The sequence below is a fragment of the Neofelis nebulosa genome, chromosome 17, assembly GCF_028018385.1.
Source record: "Neofelis nebulosa isolate mNeoNeb1 chromosome 17, mNeoNeb1.pri, whole genome shotgun sequence".
Classification (NCBI taxonomy): domain Eukaryota; kingdom Metazoa; phylum Chordata; class Mammalia; order Carnivora; family Felidae; genus Neofelis; species Neofelis nebulosa.
In genome coordinates this window covers 49,848,548-49,872,911 of record NC_080798.1, presented here as the reverse complement: position 1 = coordinate 49,872,911, position 24,364 = coordinate 49,848,548, and the positions used below count along the sequence as shown (strand labels likewise).

Here is a 24,364-nt window from a genome sequence, read left to right as displayed (position 1 = left end):
GCTCATTGTCATAATTGTCATTCTGGAAGGAGTGGAGGAAGTTTCTTCCTAGCTCACCATCATCTCAAGGGGTTCTCTTCTCTTTCATTTTTTTTTAAAGTTTATTATTGATTTTGAGAGAGAGAGAGAGAGAGAGAGAGAGAATGAGAGAATCCCAAGGAGGCTCAGCACTGCCAGCACAGAGCCCTACATGGGGCTTGATCCCACAAAGCATGAGATCATGGCCTGAACCGAAATCAAGAGTTGGATGCTTAACAGACTGAGCCACCCAGGTGCCCCTTCTTTCATTTTTAAGTAAGTTCTACACCCAACATGGGGGTTTAACTCATGACCCCAGGATCAAGAGTCACATGTTCTACCAACTGAGCCAGAGCTAGGCGCTCCTTTTAAAAAAATTAAAAAAAAATTTTTTTTTTAATGTTTATTTATTTTTGAGACAGAACATGAGCAGGGGAGGGGCACACACAGAATCCGAAGCAGGTTCCAGGCTCTGAGCTGTCAGCACAGAGCCTGACGTGGGGCTCGAACTCGTCAACCCCGAGATCATGACCCGAGCCGAAGTCAGACGCTCAACCGATTGCGCCACCCAGGCGCCCCTTTTTAAACATTTTTTACTGAAGTCTCTGTTTTCTTGCTGGTTGTTATTTAGCGGACACTCAGCTCCTACAGGCCACTTTCAGGGACTTGCCATGTGGTCCCACCTCCACAGCCAGCAGCAGTCTTCTTCACGTAAATGCCTCATCCTTAGAATCTCTGAGTGCCTCTGTTTCTGACTTCTAGACCTAGATTTACAGGGCTGATGCGATTAGGTTTCTCTCTCTCCCCCCAGCCCTCAAACAGAAACTCTGTACTCACTGAACAGTAACTCCCCATTCCCCACTCCCTGTCCCCTTCCACTTGTTTTCTACTTGTCCTTTTTATGAATTTACCTATCCTAGGTACCTCATAAGTGGAGTCATGCAGTATTTGTTCTTTTGTGCTTGGCTTCTTTCGCTTAGCATAGCATTTTCAAGGTTCATCCACACGATAGTACGTATGCCGTCGTATGTGTGTGCCATGTTTTGTTTATCCATTCGCCTGCTGATGGACATTTCGGTTGTTTGAGGTCTCTTAAGGTCGACTGATTTGGGACCTTAACCACATCTGCTAAATCCCTTCACAGCAGCACCTAGATTCATATTTGAATAACGGGGAGAATGTGTACAGCAAGGGCCCAGAATGTTGGGGCCACCTTAGGATTCTGCCTACCACACACCTCCTGGAAAGATCGTACCACCCCTGGTTGGAGGTGCCATCTTGCCTGCTTTCATACTTTTAATCTATAAATTGTTCAGAAGAGTGTGGAAGTTGCATCTCATTTCACTGCCTGCCTTTCCAGCTGGACTTTTCTCTGCTCACGACTCTAGTGGGATGAAGGATGCCTAACAACCACTTTTTAGCCTCCGATGAGAGCGCCCTGGTTTCTTGTCCCCAACATTACCTATGACATATTTCTTGACGGTGTATAAGAGGGAACACTAATGTCTTGAGAATGCAGGGGAATTTGGACTGGTCCAAATAAGAGAATTTAAGGCTGTAACTGCCATGATTTAAGTCAGCCTCATGCTTCAGCCTGAATGCGAATTCATTCGATTCAGTGTGGTCCTGAAAAGATGGTGCTCCCTAGGAACTGGGAGACCTGGGAAATGGAAATCATTAGAATGTGCTAGAAATCTCAGATTAAATGGCAACTGAGCATCTCAATAACGTGACCATGGATTCAGCACGGGTGGTGTTTGACTATTACCACTTGCCATTTAGCTTGGAGGAGAAGTCCATGCCCTTTGGAAAGGCATGGGGGTGACGGGTGGGGTGGGGTAGGTGTGTTTGTGTGTATGTGTGTGTGATGTCCCAGGTTAGGTTTTGCTTGGAAGGGGCTCTGAGTAGCTCTGTTAGCTCCAAGCTAGTTAGATTCTCCAAATTCTAAGATGACGTCTCCACAATTTAGAACACACCAGCTTGCTTGTATGTAATCCCGGTGTCAGGGAACAGATAGCAACTGCCCTATTAAGGAAGGTGAGTATGAGATCTGGTTGAGGATTAGAAGGGAGTGAAAGCAACCACTGTAGAGAACTAATAATACCTGACAGCGGGGGACTTACCTGGGCCATGGGAAGAGGAAGCCCCAGACGAGGCTACCCACCTGTCTTCTCCAACCCGAGCCGGCTTTGCTGGCAGAACTGACCCTGTGCTTTCTCTCACAGGCAACCGCAATGTCCGTGGACTGTCTGGGGCAGCATGCTGTGCTCTCCGGGTAAGTGAGCTCTGTTGCAATTTCTGCGGACAAATCGCAAATTGAGAGGTTTCTGGGAAGCTGGAAAATACTCTTTATCCTTAAGGATTGTGGTCATAGGGTTTAGTTCCGCTATCCTAGTGACCTCAGGGGTACTTAACAGGGATCACTTGCAGTTTATTTTTGTCTCTGCCCTAATATGTAAGCAATAAAATTCCTTTGAAATTTGCGTGACTGGTAGTTTGGTCTTGGAATTGCAATTTTCTGTTTATTGCACAGACTCTGCAGAAGGGTGCTGTCTGGTGTGGTCTCACGGGATCAAGGGGATCTGGGTTCTGGTTTGGCAATGCCATTCATGATGAACCCCTGGACATTTGTCCAGTTGGCCTCCCTGGACTTTGGTTTGCTCGTGAAGGACTTTGATTTCATTATGAAGAACTAGAACTAAATGATTTCTCTAGTGTTTTCCAGCCCAACATTTTTAACATTCTGGCAACTAAGGGCCATCCTAGCATTTGCTAATCACTTTGTCATTGTACCAGTATAATGCCATTTAATGGTCAGAGTCCCCTCCCCTTTCATACTCACTACCTCTCTAAGTCTGCAGTGTTTTCTTTAACTTGTTTATGAACTCACTTCTAAATAACGAACTAGTTTCTGTTTCATTATTTTATTTTGAAATCGTATTTTAATTTACCTTAAAAAAAGCATAGCAGACATTTAAATAATTCAAAAGGCTCTACATTGGGAAGTAAGTTTCCCTCTTCTCTTTGACCCCCATCCCCAGAGACAGTTATCAAATCCATTTTTTTTGTGTCACACTGGATGCATAGATAAGGAAAAATTGATGTTTCTTTACTGCCCCCTCTGCACTCACTTAAAAAAAAAAAGCTTTATTGAAATATAATTCACAGACCATACAATTTATGCATTTAAAGTGGCAAGCCAGTGGTTTTGGGGATATATTATTCATTTCCTACTCCGTTCTTAAACCTTTTTTTTTTTTTTTTAAATCAAAGAAATACCTGAACATAGTTGACAAAGTCAAGTAGCATCACAAAGATTATATTGTCAGCAGAATCCTAGCTCAGCTTTTCCCCAATCCTGATCCCACTCAGTAGAAGCAACTACTTGAGACTCTTGTAGCTGTTTCTCTGGGGTTGCCTCCATTTTTCCAAATAATACACAAATATTCTGTTATCTTGATTTGTCCAGATATTACCAATTGACTTTTTTTTTTTTTTTTTTTTTAATTTTTTTTTTCAACGTTTTTTATTTATTTTTGGGACAGAGAGAGACAGAGCATGAACGGGGGAGGGGCAGAGAGAGAGGGAGACACAGAATCGGAAACAGGCTCCAGGCTCCGAGCCGTCAGCCCAGAGCCCGACGCGGGGCTCGAACTCACGGACCGCGAGATCGTGACCTGGCTGAAGTCGGAGGCTTAACCGACTGCGCCACCCAGGCGCCCCTACCAATTGACTTTTTAAAGTAGATGAGGATTTAGCACTTTTACTTTGCTCTGTGAGTCCCTGACTTCCCTCTCCTTCCAGTATAGTTATATAACAATTGTTGTGTTGAATCAGTATTTGGGGTTCTTTTCTCAGAGTAATTTTGAGAGGTCCTTTACCATTCTGATTCTGGACTTTGTATGCGGCCTATTTTTTCTCTTTGGAAGCTTTAAAATGCTGTCTTTGTCTCCGGCGTTCCTTTTATCTCCAGGTTTGTGAAATCTTCACCGTGACTGCTTTGGCGTGTGTCTTTTTTTCATTCATTGTGCTGGGCACTTAGAGGGTCCCCTCTTTTTTTTTTTTTTTTTAAACATCATTACTTGTTTTATCTAAACAAATAGACATACACTTGACATCACGTAGTCATATTCACAACCCACAAAATACTCAAGTGCTGGGCACCTAGGTAGCTCAGTTGGTTAAGCATCCAGCTTCGGCTCAGATCATAATCTCATGGTTCATGGGTTTGAGCCCCGCATTGGGCTCTCTACTGTCAGCACAGAGCCTACTTCAGATCCTCTGCCCCCTTCTCTCTCTGCCCTTCCCTGCTTGCGTTTTCTCCCTCTCTCTCAAAAGTAAATAAACACTAAAAAAAATACTCAAGTGCTAAGGAATAACTGTGTCTCAAATGTTAGACTTCTCTGTATTCACTCATGTGGGCATTGCCATTTGTAGCATCCAAGGAGGGAATGGGATTATGTCACTGGAAACCAGGCAAGCATTCCTGTTTTGGTCTGTTCTTGGGTACATACATACCTGTTTTATTTTTCAACATAATCTTGAAGGTTCACCATTTTGTTTTCTTATACTGAACTTGAAAATATGTACAGTAAAGAATGTACTTGAGTTAACCGCTTGAGTAAATTTACAAATATATACACCCATGTGATCCCCATTCAGATTAAGACCCAGAGTAATTTTTAGCACTGTTGGAAGGCCCTTTCAATCTGGAAGGTCTGTGTCTTCAAGTTTGGAGAAGTTTTCCTGCATTATGTCTGGTAATTTCCCCCCTCTATTTCCTGCAGTCCTTCTTTCTGAAGCTGTTCGTCCGTGTTGGATATCCTATGTGGATTCTCTGTTGGTCCTTTTTGTTTTGCATTCTGACAGTTCCCTTCAGCTTTAACTTTCTACTCTTCTATCAGATTTCTTTATTTCAGCTGTGCTTTTCATTTCCAGGAGCTCTTTCCTCTTCTCTGTTCTTTACCTCGTCTTCTTTTACCTCTCTGAGAATATTAATTCTAGGTTTCTTCTTGCCTCGGCACTGCCCATTTCCTTTTTTTTCTTTTGATTGCATTGGTCCCTGTCTTTCAGGTTTCCTCTGGTGACCGATACTCACCTGGCTCTCTGTTACTGTCAAAGAGTGATCAGTTTACATGTGTGATGGTGGGCTTCTTTGGAAGGAGGTCGTCTGGGAACCAGACCCTTTTTTTGGAGGGTGCCCAGATGTCACTATCTCCTGGGTTCTGTGTTACTTATTTGCTTTTGTTCTTTTCTTGGGCTGGTCATTTTCCCCTGAGAAGAATCCTTTTGTCACTGTGTGAAGACTACAGATCAGCTGTAGGGGAAGAGGCCTGAGGGTCTCACATTCCACTTCCTGCCCTGTTTTGAGCACAGCTCCTCATATTCCCACACTGCTCTGCCGTTTGTCCCAGGCCTGGGCTCCTCTGAAATAGTTTGTCTGAAGCACATCACCCGCCCCCCCCCCCCCCCCCCCCCCGGGTGAAGGAGAGGTGGCTCTGTGGGGTGTGTATAAACCGCTCTCCTTAGTCCTCTTTCAAACAGGTCCTGTTCTGTTCTGCTTTTGGTTCTCCAGGCCTCTCTTCCCTTGTGTGCAGGCTGAAGCCTCCAGCTCCCGAGCTGGCCTCGGTTCTGCAGCGTGAATCAGCTCGCCTCTCATCCACTTCCCCTCTGCAGGCACTTTGGTGTTTGCTTTCTTTAGATCGATCGCCATTTGTCCACCCGCTTTTCATTTCCTCTCTCATTTTCTTTGTGGGTTTCTGTGTTGTACGTTTTTACTCTGACTTTCGTGGGTCTTCAGGGGAGAAAGAAGATATGTCAGGTATGTGTATCCTGAAGTGCCTACTTTTCTTCTGCTGCTCTGCACTTGCTCTGTAACGTCTCTGGGCCCCCCTGTTGATGGCGCCCCATGTGTATCGCTCTCAGCCTTTCCCCGTTTGTCATGCTTTCCCGTTTTTCATGCTGAGAGGAAGATGCCAGCCTGCCTGCTCCAGAATCAAGTGATTCCTTCAGAGTAGGTCAGAGATGCTAGATCTTTGTTCTGCACCGGCAGTTCTGAAAGTTCTGTGAATTTGTCTTACCTGTGCTTGCTTTCTTCTCCCCTAACCTTCTCTTCTGGGGTTTCTGCTAGAGTTTTACGGGCCGTGTTAACTTGCATTTCCCATCTCTTCTGAGCAGGGACTGTTAATCTTTTTCTTCACCATTGAGCCCACCTATCCTCATGGATGCTCTGGGGCTTGGAGTGCTCTCTAACAACAGCTGATTAATGGCCGCTGAGATGTTGATTCACACAATGATTTTTCCCTTAAAACAAAGGGAAAATAGGCGGAACACAGGATATTCCTGTTTTCAGATCCTTTATACTGATTGGCACCGTGAACATTATCAGCCCTTAATGTGTTATTTTCATTATCATTTTATTGGTTATTATTTCCCTCCCAATAGACTTAATTTAGTTGCCTTTCCCAGGTAGTCAACTTGCAAGGGAATTTGAGATTTTCTCCAGGATGTTTGGCAAAGTGATAAGTGATAGGTTTAACACACATTTACTGAATGCCAAGCACTATGCCTGGTGAGGAGGGACATACAGACACTGGAGACTTGGTCCGTGCTCCACTCGGTTGGTTCAGGACCAGAGCCTTACCATGGGTAGTTGTACTACAGAGATCAGTGCTGCTGTCGCAATGCAAACAGCGCGGTGGGAGTTGTGTGGGAACCGGAATTACCCCTAGCTGAGCAGTTGGGAAAGGCTGGAGCAAAGTGGGCTTGGAGCTGAAGCTGGCAGGAAGATGTCAGACTCCCAAGGATCCAGTCGGGAAGACCATCTCTGGAGACAGGCTCTCGCAGGGACGTGGCTTCCACTTGCTTAACTGTCACCTTGAATTCCTCCTGTCCCTTGTATGCCTTTCAGAGTAGATAAACGTCATATAAACCTGGGGATTTTTTGAGCACTCTTTGCAAACCATATGTAATTCCAAATGTGCTTTTCTGTCTTAATGCTAATGCTGTTATATTGTCATCATGTTGATGTTGTTTTCCTAGCCGCCGATTCTTATACATCGTTAATCTAGATGCCCCTTTCGAAGGTCACCGAAAGATCTCTCGCCAGAGCAAGTGGGACATCGGAGCTGTGCAGTGGAATCCTCATGACAGCTTTGCGCACTATTTTGCAGCTTCGGTGAGCCATTTAAGGAGTACGGGAAAAGGCTGTTAAAAGTGTGAGCTGGGGCTGGTAGGTCTATGTTCTATGGAGAGAAGAGAATATAACTCTCATTTCTCAGGCAGAAAAGAAGTGTGGATGGTTCTAAAAGGAAGATAGAGGCAAATTAAAGACATATATGTATACATACACATATGGCGTATATCTATATATGAACGGAACTGCTGATCCCATCCGTGTCAGATCTTGTGTTTCTAAAGATCCAGATTTTAAAGGGAAATGAATAGATGCCTCCATTTCTGTGTGTGAGAAGATCCTGTTTTCACCGGCAGGAATGTAACTGGACATGACTCTGACCTTCACTGTTTTCAGAGGGATCAGAAGACTCCATACATGCTTTCGCTCAAAGGAAGGGATTCTTTCTTTTTCTTAAAGTTTATTTATTTATTTTGAGAGAAAGAGAGAGGGGAAGAGAGCATTATCATCACGGAGCCCAAAACAGTGGCTTGTGAGATCGTGACCTGAGCTGAAATCAAGAGTCAGGTGCTTAACTGTCTGAGCCACCCAGGTGCCCCAGGAAGGGATTCTTTCTTGATTGGGATTCATTAGATCGGCTAACCCCCTGAGATTTTATGTGCCTGTTTCTGTGTGAATTCTTCCAGGAAAAGATGCATGCATTTTATTAGGTTTTCCAAGGGATTCATGACTGAAAGAAAGATATAGGCTAGATCACCTCTGGTATTTCGTCAGATTCTACACCAGCATTCTACTCTCCTAGAACAATTAGAGATCTAAACCTTTGGCTCCTTTGCACTGGGCTGGAAGAACAGTATTTATAGAACCCTGCTTATCATCCAAGGGATGCAAGCATTCACAGTGCTGTCTGCGTCTGTTCTTATCAGAAATGACAGTCTGTGAGAGGGAAGCACCTGAGGAAAAGAAAGACGAGCAACGCTGTCAGCTTTAGAAGGAACAAAAGCCGCTCTTCCCCTCATTTCCAAAATAGCATCTGACTGTCTGGGGCACCTGGGTGGCTCAGTTGGTTGAGTGTCTGACTCTTGATCTCAGGTCATGATCTCACAGTTCATGGGTTCAAGCCCTGTGTCGGACTTTGCGTTGACAGCCTGGAGCCTGCTTGGGATCCTCTCTCTCTCCTCCTCTCTGCCCCTACCCTGCTTCTGCTCTCTTTCTAAATAAACAAAGAGTCTGAACGTCTGACTCTCACCATGGACATCTGCGGTTGAACTGATGTGGGGGGCTGTTCTGAAGGAGAAGATAGGGCCAGTCTACTGCTTTCCCATTCCCGACCCCTTTCCTGTGAATTAGGAAGAATGCTCTTTTTGTTGGCTTATGCCTTCCAACTTCCACTCCCCTCTCATCCTCAGCCCCTGATCATTGGGTCCAGGGGTCCTAGACCTTGGAGCTACTGACCTCCCAGGCCACATAATTCTTTGCGGCAGGTTCTGTCCTGTGCATTGTAAGAGATGAAGCAGCATCCCTGGCCCCTACCTACCAAATGCCAGTAGCATCTTCGCCGTCCCCGTCACCATGACAACGGAAAATTTCTCTAGACGTTGTTAAATGTCCCTGGGAAGCAAAATAGCCCCTGATTGGGAATGACTGGTTTAGGCTAACTGGTCAATACTTGGCCCATGTGGATTAACATTGCATTTGTTTACAAATGGTGAGATAGCCTTTTTTTTTTTTTTTTTTTTGACAGTCTTTTTATTTTATTTTATTTTTTTTTATTAAAAAAAAATTTTTTTTTCAACGTTTTTTATTTATTTTTTTTTGGGACAGAGAGAGACAGAGCATGAACGGGGGAGGGGCAGAGAGAGAGGGAGACACAGAATGGGAAACAGGCTCCAGGCTCTGAGCCATCAGCCCAGAGCCTGACGCGGGGCTCAAACTCACGGACCGCGAGATCGTGACCTGGCTGAAGTCGGACGCTTAACCGACTGCGCCACCCAGGCGCCCCATTGACAGTCTTTTTAAAGTAGACAATGTAGGGGCGCCTGGGTCGCTCAGTTGGTTACGCGGCCGACTTCGGCTCAGATCATGATCTTGCGGTTCGTGAGTTCGAGCCCCGCGTCGGGCTCTGTGCTGACAGCTCGGAGCCTGGAGCCTGCTTCGGATTCTGTGTCTCCCTCTCTCGAGCTCTGTCTCTCTCTCTCTCTCTCTCAAAAATAAATAAACATTAAAAAAAATTTTTTTAAAAAGTAGACAACGTAATGTCATTTACATTCACATGTTACACAGCCACCGCCCCTCTCTGGTTCCCAAACATTTTCATCCCTCCAGAGTAAAATTTTACCCCTCCCTATGCGGTTTCTCCCTATGCCCCCTCCCCACGGCCCCTGACAGCCACCAGCCTGTGTTCTGTCTCTGTGTTCTGGATATTTCATATAAATGGAAACATACAATATGTGATCTTTTGTGTCTGCTTTCTTAACTATGCTGTGCCATGTATCTGTGCTTTACTCCTTTTTATGGCTCAGTAGCATTCCATTGTATGGCTATAACATGTTTTGTTTAATCGTTCATTCACTGATGGACATTTAGGCTGGCTCTTGTGAATAAGGTGGAAGTGGACGTGTGTGTAAATGTAGTTTTTTGAGTACTTGTTTTCAATTGTTTTGGGTATATACTTTGGAGTGGAATTGCAGGGTCCTGTGGTAAGTCTGTGTTTAACTTTTTGAGGAACCGTTAGACTTTTCTATGGTAGCTGAGTCGTTTTATAGTCCTACCAGCAGTGTTCCAGTTTCTCCACATTGTCCCCAAAATTAGTGTTTTTCTATTTGTTTTTTTTTTTTTTTTTTTAATTTTTAAAGCATAGCCATCCTAGTGGGAGAAAGTGGTATCTTACTGTGGTTTTGATTTGCATTTCCCTAATGACTAATGATGTTGAGCATCTTTTCATGTCCCTGTGGGCAATTCGTGTATCTTTTTTGGAGAGATATCTATGCACATCCTTTACTTATCTTGGAATTGGGTTGTATGTCTTTCTGCTGCTGAGTTGCCAGAGTTCTTTCTATATTCTTGATACTAGATTCTTATCGGAGGTATGATTTGCAAGTATGTCTCTTAATTCTGTAGTTTGTCTTTTCACTTTATAGTGTCCTTTGTTGATTTTGATAAAGTTCAATTTATGGATTTTTTTTTCTTTTGTTGTTCTCGGTTGGGAGAGAGCCTTTTTCAGGAGAAAAAGCTTTGGAGTTAGGCACATCTGAGGTCAAGTCCTAGTTTTGACACTCCTGTTTTATCTTTTGTACTCTCCCAACTTTCTGAGCCTCAGCTGCCTCACCTGTAACGTGGGTGATGACAGCCAGCGTGCAGTGTTGTGTGACAGAACAGAGGGCGGGTCTCTGAAGATTCCTAGTACGTTGGGCGCCTGATGGCTCAGTTGGTTGAGTGTCTGACTGTTGATTTTGGCTTACATCGTGGTCCCAGGGTGGTGGGATCGAGCCCCATGTCAGGCTCTGCTGAGTATGGAGCCTGTTTAAGAGTCTCTCCTTCTCTCTCTCTCTCCCCTCTCCTCCTCTCTCTGCCCCTCTCCCCCACTCATGCTTTTTCTCTCTCTTTAAAGTAAATAACTGAAAAAAATGAATAAAAACAGAATCTGTGTATTAAAAAAAAGAATCCTAGTACATAGACTGGTGTTAGCAGACCCTCTGGAAATGACAGGGGATATTATAATATGAGGGGACTTTTCTTTTCACTCCTGTTCCCACTGGAAGCTGTTTTGAATTCTAACCTTTGACCAGAAACCTTACCTATTTAGAATTGGAAACTGGCATTTCTGGATAAAAACCTTTGAACTTTATACATCTGTCCATCTCTGAGCTAAAATGAAAATCAGTCTAGTAATATATAGATATTAGTAGATCTGCATGTGTATATCAGTTCAGAAATTATTAGATAGCCTGTTTATTAGTAATCAGTCTGTTGTAGTCTTTATTCACTTTTGGTGTGTTTCATAAGCTCATGACATTTAGATATTTTGCTGGCTTGTTGTTTCTTTCAGTGAAATGTAGCTTTTTCTTTCCTCCTTTCCCTATTGCTGTGTGTTTTTTTCTGGTCAGTCTTTCCTAGTCTTTCCTAGGTCTTTATGCCTAACCCTTTAAGAAATTCAGTATAGGGATGCCTGGATGGCTCAGTTGGTTAGGCGTCTGACTTCAGTTCAGGTCACAATCTCATGGTTTGTGGGTTTGAATCCCAGGTCGGACTCTATGCTGACAGGGCAGAGCCTGGAGCCTGCTTCACGTTCTGTGTATCCCTCTCTCTCTCTCTGTCTGTCTATCTCCTGTTCGTCCTCTGTCTCTCTCTGTCAAAGATAATGAATAAACATTAAAAAAGAAAAGAAAAGAAAAGAAAAGAAAAGAAATTCAGCATTAGGGACACCTGGGTGGCTCAGTCGGATAAGCACCCGACTTCATCTCAGGTCACAATCTCACAGTATGTGAGTTTGAGCCCTACACTGGGCTCTGGGCTTTCATCACAGAGCCTCTGCTTCGGATTCTCTGTCTCCTTCTCACTCCTCATCTCTCTTTCTCTCTCTCAAAAATAAACATTAAGAAAAAAATGTATAAAAAAAAGAAATTCAGTATAGGCATATTTCAAGGAGTCTTCTGTAATTTTGTCTTCTAGGATACCCCTTTGATAGTGGTTCTGTTTTCTTGTGTTTATGTGTTTTTAAAGTGTGATGGATGGACTCTGGGCATTTGACAAGTGGGAAGAGTGAGCTGAAAGCCTGTAGTGTGACAGCAGCTGGAGAGATGGGTGTGTGATGCTTAGAGCTGGGAGGTGGTCCTTTGAACAGCCTGCGGGGTGGGGTGGGGGGGAGGCGTGGGGGTGGTGGGGTGGGGGTGGCGCATCTCCGTAAGCCATCATTCAGGTGCCCAGTAGCGCCTCGGTGGCTTCAATTCAGCTGCAATGACTCAGGGTAGATTCACGTTGAAGACAGCACTGCCCTTCTGTTTGGAAATTTATAGTCCTATGTACTGAGCTAAGGTTGGCTCCCATGTTAATTGTACTCGTTTCTTTTTTAAGAAAAATATTTTTTAATCTTTATTGTTTTTGAGAGAGAGAGAGAGAGACAGACAGACGGATCATGAGTGGGGGAGGGGTATAGACAGAGGGAGACACAGAATCCGAAGCAGGCTCAGGCTCTCAGCTGTCAGCACAGAACCCAACGTGGGGCTCAAACTCACGAACTGTGAGATCATGACCCAAGCCAAAGTTGGACACTTAACTGACTGAGCCATCCAGGAGCCCCTAATGGTACTCATTTCTGATGGCTCTGTGAGCAAGTCAGTCTGTAGGGTCTCTGCCATGCAAGTTAGTTTCTGCATGGCTTCATCTTCTCAGCCCTAGGCACATCGCGGTGAGAGCGTGTGTTCGGGTGTGGGACTGGCTGCCTTCTTCCCCTTGTTTCTTTTCAGAGTAACCAACGGGTTGACCTTTATAAGTGGAAAGATGGCAGCGGGGAAGTTGGCACTACCTTACAAGGCCACACTCGTGTAATCAGGTAGGCATCAGGCCTCCGCAGCTCCCGGCCTGTCTCGCTCTGTCATAGTCCCTCGGGAAGTGATGTGAAAGCTCCGTCCCCCTTCCACAACTTGACCTTCTGTGCTGCATTGGCCACGGGTGACTGCGAGGTCCTTGGCGTTCACTGAAGTGGTGGCTCTCATACTGGGGATCAACCAGTATTTAGGAACCAGCATTCCTGTAACTGCTGTCCTCGATTCCAGAAGGCCCTCGGACAGCCCAGTCTGGAGTGAAGGATTAGAGCTGATTTTTGCCATGGGAGGGAGACACGGTTATGCCGGTAGAATCCTCAGCTCAATTCGGCAGTGCGTGGGAGCACAGACAGCAGGATGCAGCCCTTTGCTCTTTCTCCAGTGGCTGTGGGGCACAGCTGCCTCCCACCCATGGTCTTCTGGAGTGTTCCTTGATCCATCCTGTCCTTGGGTCACTATTCCTGGGTAGGGAATACTCAATCCTGGGAAGTAGCAGCAGGGAGTACAGGAGTGGGGGAGCTGACCCGGAAGTAACGGGAAAGGCCAGACCCCTGGCCTATGTTAGGGAGGCCTGCCCTTCCTGAAAGCTGCGTGACAGTGTTAACAGTTTGCCGCTGCTTTGACAGATGTTGGTTTTACTTGAGGTACTTGTGGTTGAATCTGGTTTAGAAAATCACAACTCAAAAATCACTTGATGTTTTTGCTTTGGTGTGTGTGTGTGTGTTTGTGTGTGTGTGTGTGGGTGTGTGTGTGTGTGTGTGTGTGTGTGTGGTTGAAGTTGAAATCCTCCCTTTCTTTTTTGGGAGCAGGTGATGGGATAGCTGGTGATGACAGGGGAAAGGACCTGAAAGCTTTCTTCAGAGCTCAGTTAAGTCTTACTCATTCCCAGAGAAGTTTGGAGATTTCTAGCCTATATCATGTTAAGGAGGACCGTTAACAGTGACTCTCTGAAGCCACTAGAAATGAAATCTGCTAGCGCTTTGGAACTGGACTCTGAATTTTCTTCCCTTTGTTGTTGTTCCGTTTATTTCTTGTGTTTCCAGTGACTTGGACTGGGCAGTGTTTGAGCCGGATCTCCTGGTTACCAGCTCTGTGGACACGTACATCTACATTTGGGATATCAAGTAAGAACAATTAAAAGGCCAAACCACTGGGTTGTGGGACGATCTGGGACCTTTGTTTTAGAGATCAGCTGTCTTAGTTTGGTTTCCCCTGGGTGCAGACCCCGAGATGAGGATGCCTTGCAAGGACGTTGTTTAGGAGGCGACAGAAGCACCGGCGGGAGGAGAGACAGGAGCGGGAAGGCTGCACACGGAGGGCGCGCTGTCCACGCGGGAGGCAGCATGAGCACGTGGAGGTTATTCCTGCCGGGGACCACTAGGTGCTAGTGCAGAACTCCTCAGAGGTGTCCCACCCTTGAGGGCTCAGGAAAGTGGGGGCGTCATCCACTGTCGGTCACTGGTCGCAGGCTGCACCCCGGGGCCTCCCTTCCCTGGCACTTCAGGCCTGGCACAGAGACGTGCAGGACAGGCTTCAGCAGTCAGGGAAGTCCCTTTGGCAGAGAAACATAGGTGCTGGCGTTTGAAAGTCAGGCTGAAGTTTAACTGACGTGGCAGGTGACAGTGGGGAGTTGTGGGCACAGACACACGTCTGCTACAGCAGGTGATGCTATGAGACACATCTGCTTTGCTCTTTGTGAGGCTTCAGTCCCCCAGGCAGCTGAGGGCCACCTCTCAGGGTTACCCTTCATGAGGCGAAGAGGGAAGGAGCCCCCAGCCCAGGGCCGGGCATGTTGTCTGTCCCCCTTCTCCCTTTGTAGAGCGAGGGTCCCTTTGCCTTAACAATTAGAAGTGACTAACTGGAGGGCGTGGTCTGTAGAGTCCCCCAGACGGGACCCTCTCTCCCCTCAGCGGACTGCTCTGCTCCCAATGGCAGTGGCTCTTTGATGGTTTGCACGGAGAGGTGGACAGATCAGGGAAAGGGAGTCCGAGAGGGTGTGCGCAGCGGACTTCACCTGCATCCGGGACACTGCCTTGGTGGTGATCAGTCTAACGGCAGCGCCGGAGTGGGGACGGAGCGCTAAACCCAGGGGAAATGGGAGGGAGGCACTTTTAAATAAACAAAACCCCAGGGAGTTAGGAGGCAAGGTTAGAGTATTCCTCATTTACATGAAATTGTTGTTTTCATAATTTAAGGATTAAAAAACGCTGAACAGATGATGCCTTTTCAAGCTTTCTGGATTAGTAAGCCTGAGCCACGGATTGGCCGTCCGAACCCCCTGGCCCTGGGTTGGTGCCCTGTTCTGTCACTTTACCATTTGGTGGAGAAGTTGCCCTCTGGCTTTGTGGTGAACCCAGGAATCTCTCTCTTTCCAGGAGTCTCCCATTGTATCCAGGAGTAGGGTTTTTGTTTTTTGTTTTGAATTGTGGTTGAAAAACCCAAAACATGAAATAAACCATCTTCACCATTTTTAAGTGTGTGGTTCTGTTAAATATATTCACGTTTTGCAGCGGATCCCCGGAACTTTCTCCTCTTACCAAGCTAACACTCTGCTCATTAAGCACCTTCCCACTTTCTGTTCCTATGGTTTTGGCTACTTTAGATCCTTCAGACAAGTGGGAGTGGAGTCATGCAGTGCTTGTCTTTTTGGCACTGACTTACTTGACTTAACGCCATGACCTCAAGATTCATCCATGTTGTAGCGTGTGACAGGATTTCCTTCCGTCAGAAGGCTGGCTAATATTCCATCGTGTGACTGGACCACATTTTGTCGATCCACTCGTCTGTCAGCGGACACTTGGGTTTCCACCTCTTAGCAACTGTGATTATCAGAGTAGCTTCTGACTTCACCTTTGAAGTGCTGCTGGGAAGGTTCTCGCAGAGTTATGCCTCCATGACTGTTGCTTCATTGCCACTGGGAGAAATGACGCCAGGAAGGGCTTCTTATGGCTTCCTCCACCCCTACGATCAGGGTCACGCCAGCCACGCTGAATCACATAGTTCGTTTTCTGTGGCTGCAGCTATGTGATTTGAAATTTCGTCTCAGCCTCATTTGAGGCAGATGAGAAAGTTTGTCCCCGAAGGGAGACACTTTACACTTGCTTCTAAGGCCCTCACGTTCCCTACGAGCTCCAAATACCCACTGAAAGGAGAGTGGAGAAATACGTGCAGAGGGTGAAAAGTACAGGTGGATGGTGGCCTATGAATCGGGCATTTGATTTCTGACTTTTCTGTTTCAGAGACACAAGGAAGCCTACCGTTGCGCTGTCTGCTGTAGGTGAGTGTATACTTCCCCCACCCCCACGGGGACTGCCCCCTGCCCACACCCTGGCCGGTGGGGTTGTGAGTCTCTCATGGCAAGGGGCTTGCTTTAGGCTGCTCTCGGAAGTTACAGTCAGGACTGCTGAGCGCGCTCAGGGGCTTATTTCGGGATTCAAGGACAGGAGCTGAAATAGTTTGTTTTTAAACTTTTTATTTATTAAAAAACATTTTTTTAATGTTTATTTTATTTTTTTTAATGTTTACTTATTTTTGAGACAGAGAGAGACAGAGCATGAACGGGGGAGGGTCGGAGAGAGGGAGACACAGAATCTGAAATAGGCTCCAGGCTCTGAGCTGTCAGCACAGAGCCTGATGCGGGGCTCAAACTCACGGACCGTGAGATCATGACCTGAACTGAAGTCGGCCGCTTAACCGACTGAGCCACCCAGGCGCCCCTTAATGTTTATTTTTAAGGGAGAGAGAGGGACAGAGACAGAGTGCGAATGGGGTTGGGGCAGAGAGAGAGGGAGACACAGAATCTGAAGCAGGTCCAGGCTTTGAGCTGTCAGCACAGAGCCCAGTGCAGGGCTTGAACCCAAGAGCCGTGAGATCCTGACCTGAGCCAAAGTCAGACGCTTAACCGACTGAGCCACCCAGGCGCCCCTGGGTGCATATAAAAATAGAAGAAAACGAACTGCCTTGTGTTCATGATCCAGCTTCCATAGTTGTCCCTGTCTAGCCAGTCTTATTTCATCTTTACTCCTACCTACTGCCCTGCCCCGCACTCCCATCTTCTCTGGAATTATTTTGAAGTATGTCGGTGTCATATCATTTCCTCAACAAATATTTCAGTCAGTAATACTTCTACAAAAGAAGAATCCTCTACGGAAATGTAACTACAGTACTATGAACAGACCTCTAAAAATGTTAATGGTGGCTCTTTAATATCAAATATTTAAGCAGTATTCTGATTTCCCTAATAGTCTCAGTTGTTGTTTTGTTTTTTTGTTTGTTTGTTTGTTTTACAAATTATTTAAATCAGAATCCAAATAGAGAACATACTTATAATGGTTGATGGAATTCTCATCTTTTGTGATTGGTAGGTTTCTTCCCCTTCTCCTTTTTTGGTTTGTTTTTCTTTTCCTGAGGTTTATTTATCGGAGAAACCAGGTTTGTCCTGCAGTTTCCCCACAATCTAGATTATGCTGATTGTGTCCCCATGTTGTCATGTAATATGGATGTCCTGAAACTTTGAAACTACTTTCTGGTCTACCTGTTTTCATTGCTCAGTTGGAATGGATTGTTTTTGAAATTCTGCTTTGGGTCCATTGTGGGGTATTCCCACTGATTCCTGAGAGTAGAATTTGGGCACAGAACTGGTTATATCACAGCAATGAAGGTCACTCATCAGTATTGTATTTTGGCATCCTTGTTAAAAACATACGTCACCTATCTCTTAAATCCTGCTCCTTTGTATCTGTTTGTTACATTTGAATTTACACGTGGTATTTGCTCCAAAATGATTATGTGATATTTTTTTCTTCCACATCTCCATGCCTCATCATTTAAAGATATTGAACATCACACCTGTATTAAGCAGGTGGATTATCTGTTTTGTGAAGTTAGGGACCACATCTCTTTTATTCAGTGCTGTAGCCCAAGGTCAGCATTTGTGCCTGACTCAAGGAGATGCTCCGCAAATGTTTGTTAAATGGCATGGGAGTCAAGCCCCTGTGCCTCTGTGCTAAGTGCTTAATAAATCTGTTGATTTGGGCCACCCCCACCCACACCCCCACCACCTCAGCCTTTAGGCAGTTATGGTCTGAGACATATGATGGGGCACAGACATGGTTGCAGAAGACATCCAACTGAATGAAAACACAAATGGCCTATAAATGCCTCAGTTGCTCCCCCGGGATTTTGTTGCTTCTACTTAAAGGTTTCTAAGTTAGGTTGGTTTTAGAGGAGCTCCCAAAAGAAAGTTCTTTTTTTCAACCCACTCCTTCTGATTGCTTTCTTTTCTGTTCTGAGTCCTCTAAAGAATAGAGGTAGGGAGTCTTCTTTCTTTTTGCAGGGTAGCAAAGATTTCTCAGGGTAGCAAAGAGGAGAAAAGAGGCAAATGAGAAGCTGTGGATTTTTGGAAGCTGCTTGATCTACCATTCCCTCAGAGGTTCAGCCTTGGCTAGTATTGCTTCCCAGAGGCCATGGTTCCTATCTCTCCATGAGCACGTTGTTTATACCTTTGGGGTAGGGAGTAAGCAAGAGCATGTGTGTATTCAAGAGTATTCTCTGTCTGAGGACACCTGTGGTCTGGGACCTCTGTTTGACTCTGTTGTCATGAGCCTAGTAAAACAGGTTGAATTAGGCGGTTCCCAGAGCCCTTTGGAAGGCTTCATGGTCTGATGGACCCCTGCACTGGGGAAAGTCTTCAAGTAATTCTATCATGAGGAAATGGGACAGACCCTTCTTACTCACCTTCTCCTTGAGCTGATACCTCTTCTTGCTAAGAAACTGTGTCTCCTAAGTAGTGTACTACCTTCCTCCTTTAGGGGTCTCCACCATTTATTCTTCAGTGATTTAAGATGTCCTGTATCCCAGGCAAAAAAAACAACAAACAAACAAAGACTGTCCCCAGAACCAGGCAGAGGTAATTTCTGGACACCAATTCAGTTTCGTAATAGATTCTCAGTCCTTGCTCTGTTGGTGTCACTCTAGACCTCGTGGTTCAGGTTGCTTTCCAAAGCCCTGGATTCACTATAGTGTCCCCATTAGTAAACAGCACCCCAAAGGAAGAAATATTATGTGTTGTCTGAGCGAGGACAAGAAGAGATGGGAAGCAGAGCTGTCGTGTTGTTCTGGTTTAACTTAATTAACTTGGCTATTTTATTTTTTAAACTTCATTTGTCTTGAGACAAAGAGTGAGAGAAAGCAGGGGAGGAGCAGAAAGAGGGAGAGACAGAATCCCAAGTAGGCTCCGCGCTGTCAGCAAATAGCCTGACACAGGGCTTGAACTCACGAACTGTAAGATCATGACCTGAGCCGAGATCATGACCTGAGCTGAGATCAAGGGTGGGATGCTTAAGCAACTGAGCCACCCAGGCACCCCAACTTGGTTATTTTTAAGAGTCCACCAGAAGTGCTGATATGTCCCGGTTTTCGACAGACCTCAACCTCTCTGGCATTTTACACTATGCCTCCTCTCTTAAATAGCTCCTTTGTTATTGTTGTTACTTCTTTGTGTTGGCAGAGTGGGGAAAGGGCTCAGTTCACGGTGCCAGGGACGTTCCCTTTCCCTGACCTAGTGCAGGGCCAGTGACCACGTGTAGCCGCTGATGGGAGAAGAGAGCGTAGGAGGGGGGTGGTACACATACCCTTCTGAGGGCAGAATTGAGCAACATGGAGGCTTATTCTTCAGCTGAGGAACCTTTGTTTCTCCAAGATTGCCCTCCTAAATAGGCGAGGAGGTGAGCAAGTAAGTGGGAAGGAGCAGGCGTTGAGCTGAGGCTCTTCTGGGTGGGTGCTCCAGGTTGGTCGTCGGGGATGATGAAGAGCCAGGTTGTGTGCTGAGTAGTCAGTTTCCAGCCAACAGAGCCATGTTGAACTGCTGCTCATGAGAAACTATGTTTCCCTGCTGCTTCTGTGCCGAGGTAACCTGTAGAGTTTTTTCCTAAGTCAGATTGTTTCCTCCGTTAGGTGCCTCTGATCCTGTTCCAATGTGTTAATTCATTTATTTTTTGGCTTCATTTTCTCTTTAATGGTGGAGCTGGTGCAGTCCTAGAAACTTGAAGGGTTCTGTTCTCATTCAGCCAGAACTCGTTATCCAGCCCCCCTGGACACACTCCACTCTGGTTCCAGAGGAGTTGACGGCAGCAGCTTTCTTCCCCTGATTTTTCTTTCCAGCGGGTGCCTCACAGGTCAAATGGAATAAAAAAAATGCTAATTGCCTCGCCACCAGTCATGATGGGGACGTGCGGATATGGGACAAGCGGGTGAGTAATCTCTTCCCTCCCACCCCAGGTGGTCTTTAGTCCCTCGCAGCGGGAATGAAGAGGATGTTGTGAGTAGCAGGACTTGTGTTGAGAAGCCAGGGTGTCCTCTGCAGTGTGGCATATTGCCATTTTAAGATCACAGTGCCAGATGACATTTGCTTCGTGATCAAATTGATGTTGAAGGAAGATAGAGAATATTCCGATCAGTGGTTAAGCAAATGAACTAGGCCTGACCTAAGTGAGGGCCCCGTTTTGCTGCCTCCTAATTATGATGTCAGGTGAGCCACTCCACTACTCCAAGCCTCAGTTACCTCGTCTTCAAAATGAAGATAATCATAGCGAATGGGTCACTGAGGAGGTCGAGCCTGGGAACCAGACACTGTTCTAGAATGGTCAGCAGGCTTCTTATCCCTGCCCCAGATTGCGAAGTGCAAACTAGCTGTTCTAGGACATATTCCATCCTGAGTATTTCTGGTATAAATCACTGAGGCGAGGTACGTGGCGTGCTCAGATCCTCCCTTAGACGTCTAGCTGTCCTTTCAGCCTCCAAAGAGCCTGCAGAGCCCGGATTCTCCCCGCACAGCCCATGTAACTGATGGGCAGGGAAGAGGGGCAGGGTCCCGGGCAGCTGCCGCCACGGAGAGTCTGTTCGGAGTTTGGTTTGTTGGTATTGGAGAGGACAATGACTCAGGGAAAGGCCCCCCGAACTTACCTGCCGGATGATTGGGTAGTAATGCACAGAGCAGTCAACTTCTTTCTGTTAGATCTGGGGTGTCCTACTGCTTCCTGCTTTCTGGAACTGGAGGCTAGAGCTCCTCAGCCTCCGGGGAGCACCCACTTGTCGTTTTCCCGAAACCGTCAGCCTGGGTGCTGACTGTCCAGTCTCAGCGTGGCCCTGGCAGCCTCGTCCCTTTCCTCGTGGCAGGGAGCTGGTCATGTGGTTGGGGAGAGGGGAAGGAGATGAAGCGGAGACGCGGAGTCTGCCGCGTTCGGTGCCAGGACCTGCTGGGGCAGCGTGTGCCGCCGAAGCCCTCTGCCTTAGGTGGCTCTCAGGTGAGCAGGTGAGTCCGTAAGTAGAGGTGGCCAGGTGCATCTTCTATGTGTTAGTTTTTGTCTGTGTCCCTTCGTCCAGTCTGGTGAGAGCCGTTCGCCCCTCTCTTTATTTCTTAAATTGGCGACTGGTTTTATTCCTTTCATCATTAGCATAGCACTGAAGCACAGTATATGGTTTAAATAAAATATTTGGTTAATTTGTAGAGCGTATACATTTGCTTTAGAATGTTTTCAGGCCGTAGGCAAGATAAACCATTTGGTATTCAGCCATAAACCCTGTCAGTACTTGTTTTCCAGACTAGCATTGGAAAACTAGCTTGTTTTCCAGACCAGCATTGTTCTTTGTCTTTCAGAGATCAACTGCCAAACTATTCCTTTCTAGCCTTCTGACTGTTGCACTAACAATCCTGACTTCCCTCAGCATTTTTATCTATTTTGTTTAAAGGGTTTTAACCTTGTTTTGTTCCATTAATACTTAAGACTTTTGCTCACATAGATTGTAAAACTTGTAGGTCATATTCTTACTTCTCTGGCACTTTCCCATGTCAAAGCAGCACTGATGGTACCAGGCATCAGAGCCCTAAAAAAGTGCAGTATCAGTGGGAGTGTTGGATTTCGTTCACACACCCAGATGACTGATAATAGTAACATTTTCTAATCGTTCATTATGCACAGGCATTGTTCTAAGAACTCTCTATATGACTAGCTTTTAAAATAAGTGGTTTTTATCCCCATTTTACAGACGGGTAAGCTGAAGCATGGTATGTTGTCAAGATTTAAACTCAGGGAGGCCTGATTCTGGAGACTGCTCTTAACCTCATAGACCAACACTAGTTATAGAAGTAATAGATGCTCTTTGTAGGAAATATAAAAGGAAAAATAAAAATCATTTATAGACCTATTACTCAGAGGCAAGTGCTAACATTTTGGTGTTTTCTTACGCTTTTTTTTTCAATATATGAAATTTATTGTCAAATTGGTTTCCATACAACACCCAGTGCTCATCCAAAAGGTGCCCTCCTCAGTACCCATCACCCACCCTCCCCTCCCTCCCACCCCCCATCAACCCTCAGTTCTCAGTTTTTAAGAGTCTCTTATGCTTTGGCTCTCTCCCACTCACGCTTTTTTTTTTTTTTTTTTTTTTTAATGTTTTTTTATCTTGAGAGAGAGAGAGCAAGCGTGAGCAGGAGGAAGGGCAAAGAAAGGAGAGACAGAATCCGAAGCGGGCCCGACAGTGTCACTGTGGAGCCTGACGTGGGGTTCAACCCCACAAAACGTGAGATCATGACCAGAGCTGAAACCAAAAGTCAGACGCTCAACCGACCGAGCCACCCAAGTGCCCCTGTACTTTTTTCATTTAACGTTACAACACATGCATTTTCCCTGTGCTATAATCCCTAAGTAGAACATTTAGTGGCTATATCATATGGGATCAGATAGCTAGTCCATAATTGACTCTAAAATTTAATTATTCCCCACTTACTATTTGTGTTGTTTCTGGTTTTCTGGTAGCCCAGATAATACCAAGATGAACATCTTTTGTTATCTAAAGCTTTTTGTGAAATGAAATACTCTCTTAAGAAAGGAAAATTTGAAGTTGGTTGATAAAAATTGTCAGTTTTTTGCCAGAAGGTTGTGCTATTTGGTATAAATAGCAGCAGTGACAAATGCAGCCTTGTCAGCATTGAGTGTTATTTACATATGTCTTCTAATTCGATAGCTTAGTAATATTTTATTTTATTTAAAAAATTTTTAATGTTTATTTTTGAGAGAGAGACAGACAAAGCATGATCAGGGGAGGGGTCGAGAGAGAGAGAGAGAGAGGAAGAAAGGGAGACACAGAATCTGAAGCAGGCTCCAGGCTCTGAGCTGTCAGCACAGAGCCTGATGAGGGGCTCAAACTCATGAACTCGGAGATGATGACCTGAGCTGACGTCAGACACTTCACCAACTAAGCCACCCAGGCGCCCTGTAAAGTCTTACTTTAATGTATATTTCTGAGGTTTCCTTCTGCCTTTGTCTTATATAAGCTTATTAATCGTGTATTGTTTTCTTTTGCAATGTGTGTTTGTTCTCTTGGGTCTTGGTGCTCGATTACTTAAATTTGGTGGTTTTACCTCCAGGATCGTGGGGTGGGGTGGTCTGTTTGCATGTCACAGCCCTTCTCCTTGAGTGATAGTGAGGAAGGGGGGCCGACACTGCAGTCTGTCCTATTTGGGGGAAGAGCACACACCGCCTTGTGTCCTTCATTAAAACTACGCATGGCGACGGAGCAGAAAGAAATCTGGCTCACAGGCCTATATGCCAAGCATGCGTGAAGGAGAGCTGGATAAGTCTTTTTCTGTTTGTTTGTTTGTTTGTTTGTTTTAAGCAAAACAAAGTGGAGTTTCTTAAGGATAGAGAGAGGATCTGGTAATACTCTTGTGTGCCCCCGCTGCCCATGTAACAGTCCGTTACATGGTAGACCCTCAACGAGTGATTTGTAAATCGACAACACTCGGTGCTGATCCTGTTGTAGAAACCCAGCACCGCAGTGGAGTACCTCGCGGCCCACCTCTCCAAAATCCATGGCCTGGACTGGCACCCAGACATCGAGCACATTCTTGCTACCTCCAGCCAAGACAACTCTGTCAAGGTGAGTGATCCACTGGGACAGTTGGGGTTCCGTGTGTGGGAGGCACCAGATTTCGTAACAGCACTTTCTTTGGAAAGAAAGCTACAATAAGTGAGCACAGTGTGTGTGTTTTAGGGGTGCACGGGCACGTAAACCTGGTTACGTAGGCCAGTAGGAATGATGGGGTAGCGTATCTCCGTTGCGGCTCCTGGGATTTGTTTAGACGGTTTCTTCTTTCCCTTTGTGAAAGGGAGTCGAAGACTAAAGCATTTAGAAAGGAAAAGCTTATTTGCAAAGAAGTTGTCAAGAAGTCAGCTTTCAGAAAAAAAAAAACAAACCAAAAGCAAAGCAAACCAAAAAACCACACCAGATGTATATAAGTGAAGGAGAAAAGCCCCCAACATTGTTAAGGTTACCGAGTTTGTGGTTCGTCTCCCTGGGGTGGAAAAATAGCAATTTTCTCACAAGATGATCATGTCTGCAAAAGTTAGGACATCTTTAGTCATCAGCACCGCAAAAAGTCGGGAGCAGAGTTGCTCTACTAGATTCTGTAACTTGCTGGAAATGCTTCAGGGTTTATGTGTTTCAGTGACCCTCGTGTTTGTGGTTTATCGTGGAGTGGGACGTTTTGTGTTGTTTGCTCCTCTCCCGACTGGGGGGTATGCTGTGTTTACGAAGTTGCAGGGCACAGAGTCAGCCTCGTTCCACACGTCCTCCTTGAGCTCAGGTCCCTGTCTGGAAGGACAGAGAT

The 24,364-nt window shown here is 45.7% G+C and overlaps 1 protein-coding gene across 9 annotated transcripts in view; it reads left to right on the top strand.

Moving 5' to 3' along the window:
- The window catches only part of WDR59 (WD repeat domain 59), an 86,350-nt gene that overhangs the window by 15,385 nt on the left and 46,601 nt on the right, over positions 1–24,364 (top strand). For 4 of the 9 annotated variants that reach the window (XM_058708812.1, XM_058708811.1, XM_058708813.1 and 1 more), the window contains exons 2-8: positions 2,244–2,293; positions 7,060–7,195; positions 12,619–12,704; positions 13,740–13,820; positions 15,936–15,973; positions 19,858–19,946; positions 23,518–23,634. In XM_058708812.1, the coding sequence (XP_058564795.1) occupies positions 2,244–2,293; positions 7,060–7,195; positions 12,619–12,704; positions 13,740–13,820; positions 15,936–15,973; positions 19,858–19,946; positions 23,518–23,634 (597 nt within the window). The remainder of the gene's footprint in view (positions 1–2,243; positions 2,294–7,059; positions 7,196–12,618; positions 12,705–13,739; positions 13,821–15,935; positions 15,974–19,857; positions 19,947–23,517; positions 23,635–24,364) is intronic. The other 5 variants (XM_058708816.1, XM_058708814.1, XM_058708817.1 and 2 more) reach the window with 5 other exon arrangements.